Below are 16,630 nucleotides of genomic sequence, written 5' to 3' on the forward strand. Positions count from 1 at the left end.
CTACTGTTCGACAGAAGTTTCTATCAAACAGATTATTTGAGAGCTGGAACAGATTGCCATCTAACGTAGTGACTGCATCAGTCTACATCAGTTAATATCTTTAAGAATCGCTATGATAAGTGTGTCTCAACTCTTTAATTCATTTTTTTTTAATTACTTTCATATATTGTATTGAGTTTATAGGTTTATTACCTCAATTCTTATTGTATCTAATAATAATAATAATAATATCTACTCACGTTTGGCACATAATGACTAGATCCTTGTCCGTTGTCGTTCCAGGCAGACCTCGGATATACAGGTTGGTCTTGGAGAGCTGTTCGGAACCAGCCGTCGAATTGTTACTGGACGAGTTCGTGTTGGCCATAGTGTTGCTCAGCTGGCTATTAGAAATGGTACCGTTTTGGCTACTGTGAGATCCCGTGCTACTTGCGTTCGATTTAGACGGACTACTTGCTGTTGGCACTCGGTTATCATACTGGAAAAAAAAACAGATCGAATAAAAATTGAGTATTGAGATATTCTTTCTATTTGGAACATAAAAAGACAAGGCAAAAATCAAATGGGAAATGGTTCCCAATCGAATTGGCTCAAGGTTGAATATATTGTAGTTTGAACTTTTCTGATCAATTTTCTCCATAGACCTAAAAAGGACCTATGGTATCTATGAACGAAGGTCGCGACTTGTGCAGATCTCTCACGCGATCGAAACAAACACTAGGAATAGTATATTCTAAAACAAGTTGCAGTATGGGCTCCTATTCCAACACGAATGCGAAATTCGAAAACAAGCGACGAAGGAGCGAGTTTTCGAACGCATGAGTGTTTGAATTGCCTTCTGCAACGAATATTAGACGATATTTGCTCTATTTCAGTCAAGTTTTATTAAATATTATCGAAATTCAATGAAAAATTCAGATTATATATACTAGTGACTTTTGTATTGTATCTTGGTAGTTGGCATGAGTGTTTGAATTGCCTTCTGCAACGAGTATTAGACGATATTTTCTCTATTTCAGTAAAGTTTCATTAAATATTATCGAAATTCAATGAAAAATTCAGATTATATATACTAGTGACTTTTGTATTGTTTCTTGGTAGTTGGTGTGACTGTTACGAAAATTGACAGATTAAGGAATTTGAATATGAATCGTACGTTTTGAATTTTGAAATAATTTACAATTACGCATTAAATTCGTGAATTATGTCGGACGAAATCGATTTAACACCACCAGAATCAAGAGAAATTTCGAATAATGTTGCAAATCATTTCATTATATCCAAATTATATTATATTGACAATTATTGACGTTTGTTGAAATGTGATAGGATTGGACGTCAGTACAGACAACCACAAAACGAAAAATATAACTGAAAACGATGCTGTAATGAGTTTATTACAGCACTGATTTTAGAACTGTCATGAACTCATTACGATACTGAAATAGAGAAAATTCAATTAATTACTTATAATAGTATACTCTTCAACAACGAAAACTCAGAACTTAACAGTTTTCAGATAGTAGCTAATTGAGATATCCTTCAAGTCACTAGTAAATTCCAAACACTTATTTTATCCTGCCACTAGATAAAGGGTTTGGGCTATTTATTTTGTGCTTACGAAAATGAAAGTACATAAATATAACACTTTTAGAATGTCAATCAAATTTCTATTTCAATATAATGCTTGGACCTTGACAATATGCGTGGAAAACAACATCATTTGAATGTTCTCTGCGTGATCTCTTACAGGTAATTGTGAGGTAATTTTCGATGACTCGCCGGTACATTTTGGGGAAATCTCACCAATAATTTGACGGTATAAAAACGATCTCTCGCATAACCCCACAGAAAAATACTCAAAGGCGATAAGTTACAAGATTAGTGACCGAATCAAATCGTTGAAACTAGAAATAACGCGTCATCAGCAGTTACATGAGGAAAAGCAAGTGAAAAATGTTCTTCGTCGTTGAAGCAAATTCGAAGCGAAAAATTGTCATCTGAACGTTGTTATTCAAGCACCCAATCGATATTTGTTCTACGCACTTCATGATCGGGTGGCTTTAGTTCTTGTGTGTCAACTGGCCCTTATAAGGCTGGATATGTAGATCCAGATGCAAAATACGCCATGGCGTGCCGTAAGATGGGCCCAAATGTTGTGCGCGCCGAGGAATGGGTAAACGGAATGGATAGCATTTCGGAAATACATAGATAGACATGGGTCTTAAGACAACTGATCCAGTCTCCTCTAATTTTTCACTGTCCTACCAATTGTACGCTCAGATAGGCTATTATATCGACCATAATCAGCCCGTGATGCACGAAGCGTACTACAGAATCTTTTTTTTTTTTGTTTTCACAATTTTCACACGTTCAGCAGTAAATAAAGATCCACATTGTTAAACAGCTAACCTCCAACATATGACGCTTCGGATGACAGTTTTGATTGACATATGTCATTGAAACAGGGCTATGAAATCAGTCCCACGATATAGATAACCCAGTATTAGTAACCAATATTTGAGACGGCAACCTGCCAAAGCGAACATCCACGCTATAAAAACTACATACAATCTCTTATTACTCTACCCCCACCTCAATCACCACACTCACATGCATACACACAAATGCACATGCACATATACATGCGATCACCCAAAGTAATACGCGTAGATGCGAATTCATTTACGATCGCGTGCCAGATCTGCGTTAGTCAATGATTGGGCTTCAACGTAATATCCAAAGGACCACGCACCGCATCAAAGGGAAATTGGCTTTCGGTTAATTTGATCGAATATGATGTAGAACCCGAGATGTTGATCAGATGTCTTCCTTGCAATACAGCTCTAAATTCAACCGTTAAGATTATAAAGTTTGCTAAACATAACTCATCTAATACTTCAAATGTTCATTGTGTAGAAACTTTCGAATACATAAACCAGAAAGAGCATGCATCGATTGTTCAAACAGCTGATTAAAGTCCACTATAGAAAAAATGAGTCCTGCACCCACAGAAGATATAAAGGGTGTTTTTTTTAGAGCTATAGAACTTTAAATTGCAATAAAGCAACGATGGATTATTCGATTGACATGAATTTTATTAATCCGCAAGATAATCTTGTGGCATTACATTTTAAATATTACGATTTCTGGCATATGACCGCCACGGCTGGCTCGGATGTAGTCCAATCTGGACGCCCAATTCTCGATGACTTTTTCCAACATTTGTGGCCGTATATCGGCAATAACACGGCGAATGTTGTCTTCCAAATGGTCAAGGGTTTGTGGCTTATCCGCATAGACCAATGAATTTACATAGCCTCACAAAAAGTAGTCTAACGATGTTAAATCAGAAGATCTTGGGGGCCAATTCACAGGTCCAAAACGTGAAATTAGGAGGTCACCAAACGTGTCTTTCAATAAATCGATTGTGGCACGAGCTGTGTGACATGTTGCGCCGTCTTGTTGGAACCACAGCTCCTGGACATCATGGTTGTTCAATTCCGGAATGAAAAAGTTAGTAATCATGGCTCTATACCGATCACCATTGACTGTAACGTTCTGGCCATCATCGTTTTTGAAGAAGTACGCACCAATGATTCCGCCAGCCCATAAACAGTCATTTTTTCGGATGTAACGGTGTTTCGACATAATCTTGAGGATTAGCTCAAAATAAAATGGACGTTGTGCGCGATACGTATTCCGCACAGAACCATTATTTTCGAAATAAAATTGCACTATTTGCGAGCGTTGTTCAGGCGTGAGTCTATTCATGATGAATTGCCAAACCAAACTGAGAATAAATCACTTGACAGCTGTTGAATCGGTCGCCATCTTGAACAGTAATGCCAACTTAAAGTTATATACCTCGAAAAAAAAAACACCCGTTATTTCTCATTATTTCTCGGCGCGCACTACATTTAGGCCTCTCTCACGGCAGGCTATGACGTATTTTGCATCTTCATCCTCATAAAGTTCAGTTGACACAAGATCTAAGCCAGCTGACCAGCAAATTCGTAGGATATACGCCGATTGGGTGCTTAAACAACAACGTTTGAATGACGATCGAATCGCATCGAATTTTTTTCAGCGATGAATCATATTTTTCTCTGACTGTTCAAATGCATTGTCGCATATGGGGCAGTGAAAATCCTCATGTATCTGCCGAGAGACCATAACATCAACAAAAAGTCACTGTATGGTGTGCTTTTTGGTCTGTTGTAGTGATTGGTCCGTCCTTCTTCGAAAATGGGAAGGTCAATTCTAATCGCTATAGCCAAATGATCACTGATTTTTTGTGGCATGAAATCAATGATATGATATTGGGAGAGATGTGGTTCCAGCAAGATGGAGAAATTGGAATGATGTTGTATTCTACAAATCATGGCAAGGTACAAATGATTTTCCACGAAGAACTAATATTGAAGAGTGTTTTTTTTCGAGGTATATAACTTTAAGTTGGCATTACTGTTCAAGATGGCGACCGATTTAACAGCTGTCAAGTGATTTATTCTCAGTATGGTTTGGCAATTCAACATGAATAGACTCACGCCTGAACAACGCTTGCAAATAGTGCAATTTCATTTCGAAAATAATGGTTCTGTGCGGAATACGTATCGCGCACTACGTCCATTTTATCGTAGACAAAATCGTCCATCAGAGCAGTTAATTCGATTAACCATGGAACGTTTTCGCACCACGTTTACTCTTATTGATAACTCGCATCCCCAGAGACGCCGTACGGTGCGTACAGAAGAAGCTATTGCTGCTGTAGAGCGTAGCATTGAGGAAGACCCGAATGAGTCTATCCGCCATCGAGCACAGGAATTGGATCTGTGTCCATCCACTTTATGGAAGATTCTCCGGAAGGATCTTGGTTTGCGTGCTTACAAAATCCAACTTGTGCAAGAATTGAAGCCAAACGATCATCAAGTAAGGCGTAGATTCGTCGAATGGGCCCAAAATGAGATTGCCGTTGTTCCCGATTTTCATAAGCGAATTTTGTTTAGCGATGAAGCGCACTGGTTGAATGGCTACGTCAACAAACAAAACTGCCGCATTTGGAGTGAAGCTAATCCTCAAGTGTATGTCGAAACACCGTTACATCCAGAAAAACTGACTTTTTGGTGCGCTTTATGGACTGGTGGAATCATTGGTCCGTACGTCTTCAGAAACGATGATGGCCAGAACGTTACAGTCAATGGTGATCGGTATAGAGCCATGATTACTAACTTTTTCATTCCTGAATTGAACAACCATGATGTCCAGGAGCTGTGGTTCCAACAAGACGGCGCAACAGTCACACAGCTCGTGCCACAATCGATTTATTGAAAAACACGTTTTGGACCTGTGAATTGGCCTCCAAAATCTTGTGATTTAAAACCGCTAGACTACTTTCTGTGGGGCTATGTAAAGTAATTGGTCTATGCGGATAAGCCACAAACCCTTGACCATTTGGAAGACAACATTCGCCGTGTTATTGCCGATATACGGCCACAAATGTTGGAAAAAGTCATCGGAAATTGGACGTCCAGATTGGACTACATCCGAGCCAGCCGTGGCGGTCATATGCCAGAAATCATATTCAAAATGTAATGCCACAAGATTATCTTGCGGACAAATAAAATTCATGTCAATCGAATAATCAATCATTGTTTTATTGCAATTTAAAGTTCTATAGCTCTAAAAAAAACACCCTTTACAAGGTGACGAAGAGAAATTCTTCAGTGATTTACAAAAAATTCAGCGGTGGCATTTCATTCATTCAAGATATTTTGTGTAATATCAATATGAATTGCGATTGATAATGTTAACATCTGCTGAATTGAATTGACATATCTATTAGGTATGTATTTCTCATTATTCCTCGGCGCGCACAACATTTAGGCCTCTCTCACGGCAGGCTACGACGAATTTTGCATATGAATTTACATCTTCATCCTCATAAAGTTCAGTTGACACGAGAACTAAGCCAGCTGATCAGCGAATTCGTAGGATATACGCCGATTGGGTGCTTGAACAACGTTTAGATGACGATCGATTTTTTTCAGCGATAAAGCATATTTTTCACTGACTGTTTAAACGCATTGTCGCATATGGGGCAGTGAAAATCCTCATGTATCTGCTGAGAGACCATTACATCAACAAGAAGTCACTGTGGTGTGCTTTTTGGTCTGTTGTAATGATCTTCGAAAATGGGAAGGTCATTTCTAATCGCTTTAGCCAAATGATCACTGATTTTTTGTGGCATGAAATTAATGATATGGAATTGGAAGAGATGTGGTTCTAGCAAGATGGGGAAATTGGAATGATGTTGTATTCTACACATCATGGCAAGGTACAAATGATTTCACACGAAAAACTAATATTATAATGAAGTTTAAAAAATTTTACAGAAATTTCACCAATTTTTCATTGAATATTTCAATCTTACGAGTCGTTTCGAATCATGTGTGATTCTTTTTCAAAGCTTAAATGTTAAAAAATTAGTCCTGAATAGTATCACACAATATTCGAAACGTTAGCTTGAAGATTCAATAAAAAATTCCTATCAACAACAGGTCATGAATAAGGAGGCTACAAATCAACAACATTGTAATGTTTATTTGGAAATACAAAGAAACGTGCTCAAACCTATTCACAAATTCTTTGTGGGGACAAAGCAACTATTTTATATTAAAAAATAACAATTTCAGAACCGTGAAATCCATTGCTGGTTAAATAATTCCAAAATTTTCCTCATGACTTCTAGATAAAATATGAATAATCGTTCAGATATTTAAATCAAGGAATTTATCGCCTAACCATAAGTCATTTTCTGATATGAACGGTATATATGAAATTTGATTCTCCCCGATTGAAAATTGTATCGAATTACTTTACAAAATCGTATTGATTGAATTCATACTCACATATGCGAAATTTAATTTTTACAGATACATCAAACCCGTAAAGTTTCACTGACATAGGCAAATTTCCCTTCTGAGCGATTCAGCGAAACGTGAAAATGATTAGATAACTCGATAAGATTCAAGTTCATGGAAACCTTTTCAGATATAATTGTATTTCAGAAGTCGTTCCGATATGAAATACCTAGAAATCGAGCATGCCAATGCATTTGAAGGTTTTTACATGAGGGAATTCTCCACCCCTCAGTTGAGGCGTGGCTCTTTGATGATTAGCTAAAATTTTCTTGTATTGATTGATTTTTTTATCGTAGAAATGAAATGAGGAATGCATTGAAATGAAGTCAGGAGGTTTTGAGCCCCGTTTATTCGTGCTCCAATTATTGCATTGGGGAACACATAACTGTATATAGGTATATACGTGGTCTCCAAGGGTGCCATTAGCACATGAATGAACGTGAGTTCCTGGCTATGTTTCTGATAAACGGGATCAACATAAAATTTTTCATAAAGCTTGAAACTTAGTTCATATTTATCTGCAAAATATCAACTCAGGGGGATCTGTTGACACTGAAATACTGTGTTATTTATGTCATCGTCGGGATTTAACACCCATGACATATGTCGAACAGAACTGTCATCCGAAGTTTAGTTGAAGGTTAGCCATTTAATAATATGGATCGTTTTATCTACTGCTGAACGTGTGGAAATTGTGGAAATTTACTACAAAAATAATGATTCTGTGGTATATTTCGTGCATTACGATCAGATTATGGTCGACATAATCGCCCAGCTGAGCGTACAATTTGCAAGGCAGAGAAAACATTCGAAGAGGTCTGGATCTGTTACTGATGTCTCAAGGCCCGTACATCATCGAAATGAATGCCCGACAGAAAATATTGATGCTGTGATTGAAAGTGTTGAAGAAGATCTAAATTTATCCATTCTTCGGCGCGCGCACCATAAGGGCCTCTCTTACGGCAGGCTGTATTTTGCATATCCATTATAATAAGATTGGATTCACACAAGAATTAAAGGCAGCTGAATGGAATGCTGAACAAATGCCGATTGGTGTGAAATTTGGTCTAATGGATCGATAAGTCCGTACTTGTTTGAAAATGAAAAAGGTGTCACTCATGAAGCACTATTCTCATCGATATAGCCAAGTGATTACCAATTTTTTTTTACCTACAATTAATAATACGGAATTGGAATAGATGTGTTCCAGTCAGATGGTGCAACAAGCCACAACACACGACACGTTTTAGCGTTATAATTATAAAAATTCTCAGGATTTCACGAATCAAGCCATTTTTGGATGTTGAGTGGAACTGCTGATGGTCGTCCCATTTGGGCGTTTCCAGATAGGTTTTAACAGGTTCAGCAACGTGAGGCTTAGCGTTGTCATGCTGTAGCTAGAATCACTGTATCGTGTCTGCTCGTATTGTAGGCATTTTTCGCGCAGTGCTCGTCTCAATCGTATCAATTGAAGTCAATACTGTTAGGTTGCACTCGGTTCTAATAGCTCATAATAAATATAACCGATCTGGTCTCACCAAATACACAGCATAACCTTTGCAGCGTGAATATTCAGTCGAGATGACGACATAGGAGTATTACCGGACAGTCCCCATGACGTCCCTTGGCATCAATTCATAAATAACCCAAGTTCCCTGTTTTTGTATAATTACCAACGACTAAAAGTGTTAAAACAGTTTATTTACCATATGTCTAAGCTTGGTTCATGACGTTTTGGATATGTCAAATTCAGCCAGTATTTACTGCTCCAGCCATCTATTGACGAAACTCAGTTGCGCACCTAATATATTAGGTGTACCGCTATTTTGCAACGGCTGTAGCGGAAAGTGGTAGTCGAAATAAATAGAGCGTAGATGTCATACAATAAGCTTAGATATTTGTAAACATAACGCTATCGAAATATTAGTCGATTTGTGTCTACATCATGAAGTTATTCTCAATTAAACATGACAGCTTGCGAGCCAAATTCTCGTCATTTGGTTTTAATTTTCTGCTTTAATATGAAGAAATCCGCGACTAAGGCTATAGAATGCTCTAAAATACCTATGGTCCGGCCGCTATTAGTGAAAGAACGTTCCAAGAGTGGTTTGAAATTTAAACGCTTCAAGAACGGTGATTTTGACGTCGAAGACTAGCATGGCGGTGGAAGAGAGGTTTTCGAAGATGCAGATTTGGAGGCATTACTTGATCAAGACTCGTGTCAAACGCAACAAAAATTGGTAGGATCATCGGGAGTGACACAACAAGCCATTTCAAAACGCCAGAAAGTCATGGGAATGATTCAGAAACGAGGAGATTGGGAGCCGTACGAGTTGAAGCCGAGATATGTTAAACATGTTTGTTTGATTGTGAACAGCTGCTTGCAAGGCAAAGACGGAAGAGATTTCTGCATCGCATTGTGACTGGAGACAAAAAATGGGTTCATTATGATGATTCCAAGCGCAGAAAATCTATGGAATATCCAGGCCATGCTTTCACGTCGACGACCAAACCGAATATTCACGGTTTCAAGGTCATGCCCAGTATTTGGTGGGACCAGCTCGACGTAGTGTATTATGAGTAGTTAAAATCGACTAAAACAATCACAGGCGATTATCTAACGCAGTTAATGCGTTTGAGCCGAGCATTGAAAAACAAACGGCCGCAATACAACGAGAGACATGATAAAGTGATTTTACAGCATGACAATGCTCGACCTCATGTTGCGAAAGTGGTCAAGACATACTTGGAAACGTTGAAATGGGATGTCCTATCCCACCCGCTGTATTTTCCAGACGTTGCTCCCTCGGACTATCACTTGCACATGACCTGGCTGACCAGCACCTCCGGTCTTTTGAAAAAGTAAAAAATTGGATCGATTCAAAGGATGACCAGTTTTTTCAACGCGGGATTCGTACGCTGCCCGCAAGATGGGAGGGAGTAGTGGCTAGCGATGGACAATACTTTAAATCATGAATGTATAATCAGTTTTTTACAATAAAGCCTCGAATTTCGGAAAAAACGGCGGATGCAAAGTTGTACGACTATGTAAAATAAAAATATCAAAAGTTTCGTGCTAAATTTCATGCTGATCACATCGTCGGAACCACAAAAAATCGAGAAGAATATTGGAACATAAACATTTCGGTGACAACATATCGATATCTTAGAACATTAATAAGTGGAATGGAAATAGCTTTGTAACTGATGCATTTGTTTTGATGCCAACATTCGTCACTCCTTGTCTGACGGGACATTATATCAGTAGCGTTACATAATTTGATTAAATTCGAAATTATCAATTGATGCTCAAAAATAGTTTACAATGTGATTTATTCAAAAAAATTCTTCCTTGTTACAAAAGGGTCGATGTTTTTCTCAGTTGAATGATTAAGCTATTATGAAGTTATGAAAATTTCTGATAAAGCATTCAACAATCAAATCAGGATTCTCCACGCCTATGGCTCGCACACACAATCGGCTAGCTCGATTGTGATTGGCGACACTAAACTTTTATCTCTCTTGTATACCGGATCGAGCACAAATGTTTACTTTCCGTTCCTTCTATCTATATTTTAAGATCGATACCAACAACAGGAGCCCTTAGAGAGCCTTGAACTTACCGAATTAGAGTTATAAGCGTTGGCCGCCGCGTAGGCGGGTATATGGTTAGGTTGGTGCAGTTGGCTAGGCTGTGGATACCGGTAGTAAGGTGGCGAAGAAGAATGAGCAGCTGCTGCGTGCTGGTGTCCTCCACCGACGCCGCCCCACTGGCGGTAGCCACTTGCGCTCTGGTGTTGCGTTGCCATGGGAGCAGAGATAGCCCCCAACGACCCCGCTGTCTTAACAAGGGTCGCGTAAGATGAGCCGCCGCCGCTGATGCGTTGCTGCTGATAGTTCGGAGAATACTGAGGTAATCCGTTGACGCTGGCACTGTTCTGAAAGAAATATCATATGTTATTCAAGACGAATTTTGAGAGACATAGAAGAAAGTACAGGGAAATAATCATTTTTCAAAACCAAGTTCAAAGGAATTGTTGGAATTCCTTTGGCTGTTTCTTTTTAGTAGCAGGGAATTTAGGAGAGGTCTATACCGTTTTAGTGATCAGTTCAAAAATTAGTAACTTGTATTTTATGATAGAGACCATCGATTTATCTGAAGTTTTCACTATTACATATTCCTTTCGAATAATTCGTCACTGCGGAAGGTACTTATTTATTAATTTTTTTGGAAAGGAAAAAAAATTCAATAAATTTTTTATTAAAGCATAAATATTTGTATGATATAACTTTCCGAACATACATTTATTTTTCTATGAGTTTTCACATAAAAATATTATATGAAAAGTCTGGACAAAGGCTGAGAAAATGGTTCTTCTAAAATTAAAAATAAAGACGTAAAAACCCCTCTTAAGCGTAACTCCATTTTATTCACAGTGCTCCACTTGGTAAGTTTGTCACGATTTCAATAATTGAAAAAATTGGAAAGCATTTACGTAGAGTCAGAGGGCTTTCAAGTGCTCGACCATCCATTTCACATTTGGATAACACTTAACTATATATGAGAATATGTGGTCCTAAAAGCGCAGGAGCTTTCCCTACTGATTACGTATTTTCGATATTTTTTAAGTTTCTGACTACGCCCCATCAGTACGAAATTTTACACATGTTATTCCACATATTAAACACATAAAAATCTCACTACGATCGAATCTGTCATCACGCAAATATTAGCTATTTCCTTTAATATTCTTTTTTAATTTAACGATGTTAAAACCGGAGACCTTGGTGGCCACCGAATATTTTGATTATATGAAGTCCACATATTTTCATTGATATAGGCACTTCGTTGATTTGCTGTGTAAAACTGACACTTTTGATGTTTTTTATATTTTGATGAGAAATTTATAATTCAAGTTATAAATTTTTGAAAAGGAAAAAAAGCGATTTTTTCTTATAGAAACGTTTATAGTTCACATTAAAAAAAAACACAATTTCGAATTAGAACTGAAAAACTTTTTGCAATAAAACACGAATGATTACATGAATGGATTCTACAAAAATAATATTATGTAGAATGTTTTTGTTTCATGTTCATAGCACCAGTAATGGATAACTTATGAGAACTTAATGAGAAATTAATCAACATTTTAGAGGTATATAGAAGATAATATGGTGTTTTTTTAATGGCACTCCTTATCCATGACTTGATTACAATTATACAGAGTGTTTCAAATTAAGTCGGCACCATTGCTAACTCCGTTATTATTTATGCTACGATGTCGGTTAAATGGGAAAACTAGTAGCATTTTTAGTGGTCTTCTAGATGCCGAAAAGAAAAAAATTGACAGTCGCGTTGTCATAATATTTCATGAAATGATATTTTTTTCAATGGAACACCCTATATTTTTTCATGCATTTCGATTCGTAATAACATTCTCAACAACAAAGCTCATTCGACTTTTTTTCGTAAAGGTTAAAATAAGCAGTTGTAAATAGGAAACATTTATAACAAACTGATTTGATAAAGCGCTATAAAATATCGAGTAAATCTTCAAAAACACCGCCTTCTTGTTGAACACATATTTGGGCCCTTCTATTGACACTATTCATCCAGAAAATGAATGCGGCTTGCGGAATGGCTTTAAGATGGAAATTATCGTTTTGTCTATTAATATCAAATAGCTTCGTGGTGCTACATGATGATCACGGGTTTCACGAGTTTACATCCCAGCGCACTTTTTTCTTTTTACGGTCTTATTTTGCTATTAGTGACAAAATATTGCCATTCATATAAGTACAAAAAATGGTTGTTTGGACAATCAAGAGGTTTATTCGCCAAAACACATAAATTTTTTGTACTAGTGAAAGAAATAAATATTTCAAAATAAGTCGCTCATTTTCTACTTTAGGAAGAAAGGTGATATGAGCTTTGTTGTTGAGAATGTTATCACGAATCAAAATGCATGAAAAAATATAGTGTTCCATTGAAAAAAACATCATTTTATGAAATAGTATGACAACGCGACTGTCAATTTTGTTTTGGGCATCGAGAAGATCACTAAAAATGCTACTAGTTTGCCCATTTAACCGACATCGCATCAATAATACCGGAGTTAGCAGTGGTGCCGACTTAATTTGAAACACCCTGTATAATATACACAAAATGAATTAAATCCCAAAATAAATGAAAAATATTAATATATAAGGTGTCCCATTTCGGAAATAAAATCGAAAAACTCAATTCCTTTGCAACAGATGACAATTTTCAAAAACTGCCTTGAAAAATATAGATGTCCCATTAAAAAAACACAAACTCTCCTCTTTATCTGTAAAATGAATGTTGGTTTCTATTATCTATTATGATCCTCATATAAAGCATGAAAACTACTGAAAGAAACGTTGTTAAATTTTTCTCAAACAGAAATCAAGATTTTCATTTATCAGCCCCTCTGTAAGTCGAGATCGAAATGGAATATCTATGATCTGCTCTATGATATTTTATTATTTCGAAGATTTTTCCTTGAGTTATAGTCCTCAACTTTCGGTTAGCATCGAATTTGGTTGTTGTAATACAGGGTTAACTCAAGACGTCAAAATATCAATCAAGCAAGGACCGTCAAGCACAGAAATAGCCTTGAAAACAGCATAGTTCAATGAGAGGGTTAACAACAAAGATTCTGCAACATACGGCAGAGACCTTCTTATTTCATTGTTCTTTGTTGTACGATTTTTCTGTAGTGAGTCAATTGGTCAGTGGTCAGTTAGTCACTGTCTCCAGATTTGTTATAGATTAAATCGAATGTACAATGACGATGCGTCATTGTGTCAATGTCGGTGATAAAATACAATTCCGGGGAATCATAAAATTGGCACTAGAAACTAGCAACAAGTCCCTATCTTACAATATGATAAATGCAGCGTAGAAACCAGACTCTTATCTGTTAGAATTTCGAGCAAAAGACGTTTAATGAAAATTCCAAGAATCTATGGATAAACATCGATTTAAAGATGTTTATGACTGATATGGAGTTTGAATTTAAGCGATTTTTATATTGAAAAGAGAAAAAACGGATTGTATTTCATTAATTCCAACAAAGAAATTTCATTGCAGTTACATGGAGCAAGAGGCACTTCCATTGCCACACCACTAATTTTTTTGGTACCAATCTTCTGAAGATGTCCAAATTTCGGAACAAAGATTGGAGTTAGGATCGAGATATTGAAAGTTAAGTAACGCTACATTTGTTGTTGTTTCAAAAATGGATAAAAACGAGTTTCGTGTATTGATAAACACTGTTCTTTGATAGAAAAAAATGCTGTGCAAGCAAAACAATGGCTTGCTGATAGTTATTCAGGCTCTGTTCCATCGGAAAAACGGTTAAAAGGTGCTCCAGAGATAGAAATTTGGCTCTCATGAAGAAGTGATTGCCGAGGACGAAGCCTACTTCTAAATCAAAGACGAGTCTCTCTAAAGAAGAGGTATTGAAAAGTTGAAATACATGTAAATAAATGAAATGGCTGATACTTGGTAATGAATGAAGAAAATACAAAAAGAAAAACGAAAAAGAAGTACAATTTCAAGTATGTAATAATATCATACGATATTAATTATCTATCTGATTAATGTATCAGCAAAAATGCCATCAACATAACCGTTGTCAAACGGAAGACTTCCACGATATTACGTAGGAATCATAATCGAAAGTAACCCAAGGAGAATGCATGTCATCAAGGGAGAGTAGCGATATACCGGTTTCACCCTTGTTAGGGATCATCAGTACCGCATAATTCAACCCAAGATGACAAACAAACGAAATAGTAGGCACCTTATTGAACGCTGTATCATTTTTGAAGGTGACTATGTTGACGAATAAAACCGATATTTTTAAATGTTTTTTCGCAGTTTAGGCCCGAGACTCAATGTGTGAGGTGTTATTCTTTTCTCTCACTTTCATTAAATTCCAATAGAACACAGCCCAAATGTTGCTCTAAGCTGACCTAATCCAACTGTAAAAACTGCAATGAAATATTTTTCGGTGTTTAGTTCAGACAGACAAAATTTATTTTTGTGTTCAGTTATAAAGTTATTTATAGCTCAAGCTAATTTTTTAAAGAATTTATGAAATAATCATTTCTACTACTTCATAATACAAAATTACGTATAGATATGGCAATATGATAGTGAGCAACTTATGATGCAGAGGGCTGTATTATGGGTTGCCTATGGTGTAGTGCAAATTTCAGGCAATAGTCTATTTCTCGCGAAATATTTCAACTTATTAGGAAAATATAAAATTGTAGGTTTGTTTTTCGCAAATTACTATTTGAAATTCAATGTATTATCCGGAACTAATCTACTAAGTATTACCCTAACATAACATGTTCTCGATTTAATGATTTTATATTGAATATTTTGTTGCAATTTGATTCCTTTTTTCAAATGTATGGATTTGATACTCAAGCTAGGATGAGTGAACATTTTTTACTGCGATCAAATTATGCATCCATTTAATTTCTATAAACTTCATAACTTTTTTATTATCTATTCATATGAATATTTTCTGCAACTGTTGCATGTTTTGAAGTCTGATTCAGTATCATTGTCCTATTTGTAAACAATTCAAAGGAGATAGGCCAACTTCTGTCTATCCATACAGTATAGTAAATAGTTGAACGAGAATTGCATTGCCATAAAACAGATGGTTCCAAGATAAGTCATCTGAAACTGTAAAACCCTCGCCAACAGCTGTCAGACAACAACAAACTTGTTTCAAATTTAACACCCCCACCCCCTCACTCTCGTGAAAGAAGTTGGAACGGATGTTCTCTTGAAAAAAAACCTAAAAAACATTCATCCGACTGGGTCACTCATTTGGGATGATAGCAAGCGAGGGAAGAAGTTGATAAATGAACAATACACTTAAGTGGTGTAATTTAAGCTAGACTTTGTCTCTATATTATGTATTTGTTTCTTGCAAATTACACCACTGCAACCATTGTTATTACAAGCGCTGATATAAAACTAGGAACCTTTGGACACTCAATAGGTCTCCAATGGTGTAATAATGATGAGCACTCCAAAGCTCCCGATTCCTTGTCAATTGGTTTCCTCATTCTTCTTTCGATTATTGCTTGAATTTAATATTATTCTCATAATGTATTCTTGTTATTCAACTTGTTGTTTTATACCTATTTATGTACTTGAATAATCTCAACTTAATGTTGTCAATGAATTTTTTTTTTTTCGATATCATGCTTTTATTTTCAATGATTCTGATGTTCGTCCTTATACAGGTTGTTCCACCATTGACGCAACGCTATTACAGCGCTGAAATTTTTGAATTTTCTCCGACACAGTCTCATAAGGCTCCATTAGATCTACATTCTCAAAAGGTTTGGAAATACACAACGTACCAAAATCATGTAAATCACAAAACATATGTTTTTTCTTATGGAACAACCTATTGTTTATTTTTAGATTGCATGAAATAATTGATCCCAAGTTTTTTTTTAAGTTTCATATGCTTAAAACTTATAGTTTTTGAGATATTTCGACTTTTTTTTATAAATTGAAGGGGCTTTGGAAAAACTTAATAACTTCGAAGTGAATGAATCTATTTGAATGAGATTTTGAAAGTGAATACTAGCACAACTGAGGTAAGTTTTGATAATGATTGAGATTTCTACTGGGTGTTCAAAATGAG

The 16,630-nt window shown here is 36.4% G+C and overlaps 1 protein-coding gene across 8 annotated transcripts in view; it reads right to left on the bottom strand.

Annotated features, from left to right (window-relative positions):
• LOC123682929 (protein alan shepard) overlaps positions 1–16,630 on the bottom strand; it is a 106,900-nt gene that overhangs the window by 31,840 nt on the left and 58,430 nt on the right. For 7 of the 8 annotated variants that reach the window (XM_045621760.1, XM_045621765.1, XM_045621763.1 and 4 more), the window contains 2 exons: positions 10,547–10,861; positions 240–478 (listed from right to left, as the gene is read on the bottom strand). In XM_045621760.1, coding sequence (XP_045477716.1) covers positions 240–478; positions 10,547–10,732 — 425 coding nt within the window. In that variant the 5' untranslated portion in view covers positions 10,733–10,861. The remainder of the gene's footprint in view (positions 1–239; positions 479–10,546; positions 10,862–16,630) is intronic. The other variant, XM_045621766.1, reaches the window with a different exon arrangement.

This window comes from Harmonia axyridis, chromosome 6 (assembly GCF_914767665.1).
Source record: "Harmonia axyridis chromosome 6, icHarAxyr1.1, whole genome shotgun sequence".
NCBI lineage: Eukaryota > Metazoa > Arthropoda > Insecta > Coleoptera > Coccinellidae > Harmonia > Harmonia axyridis.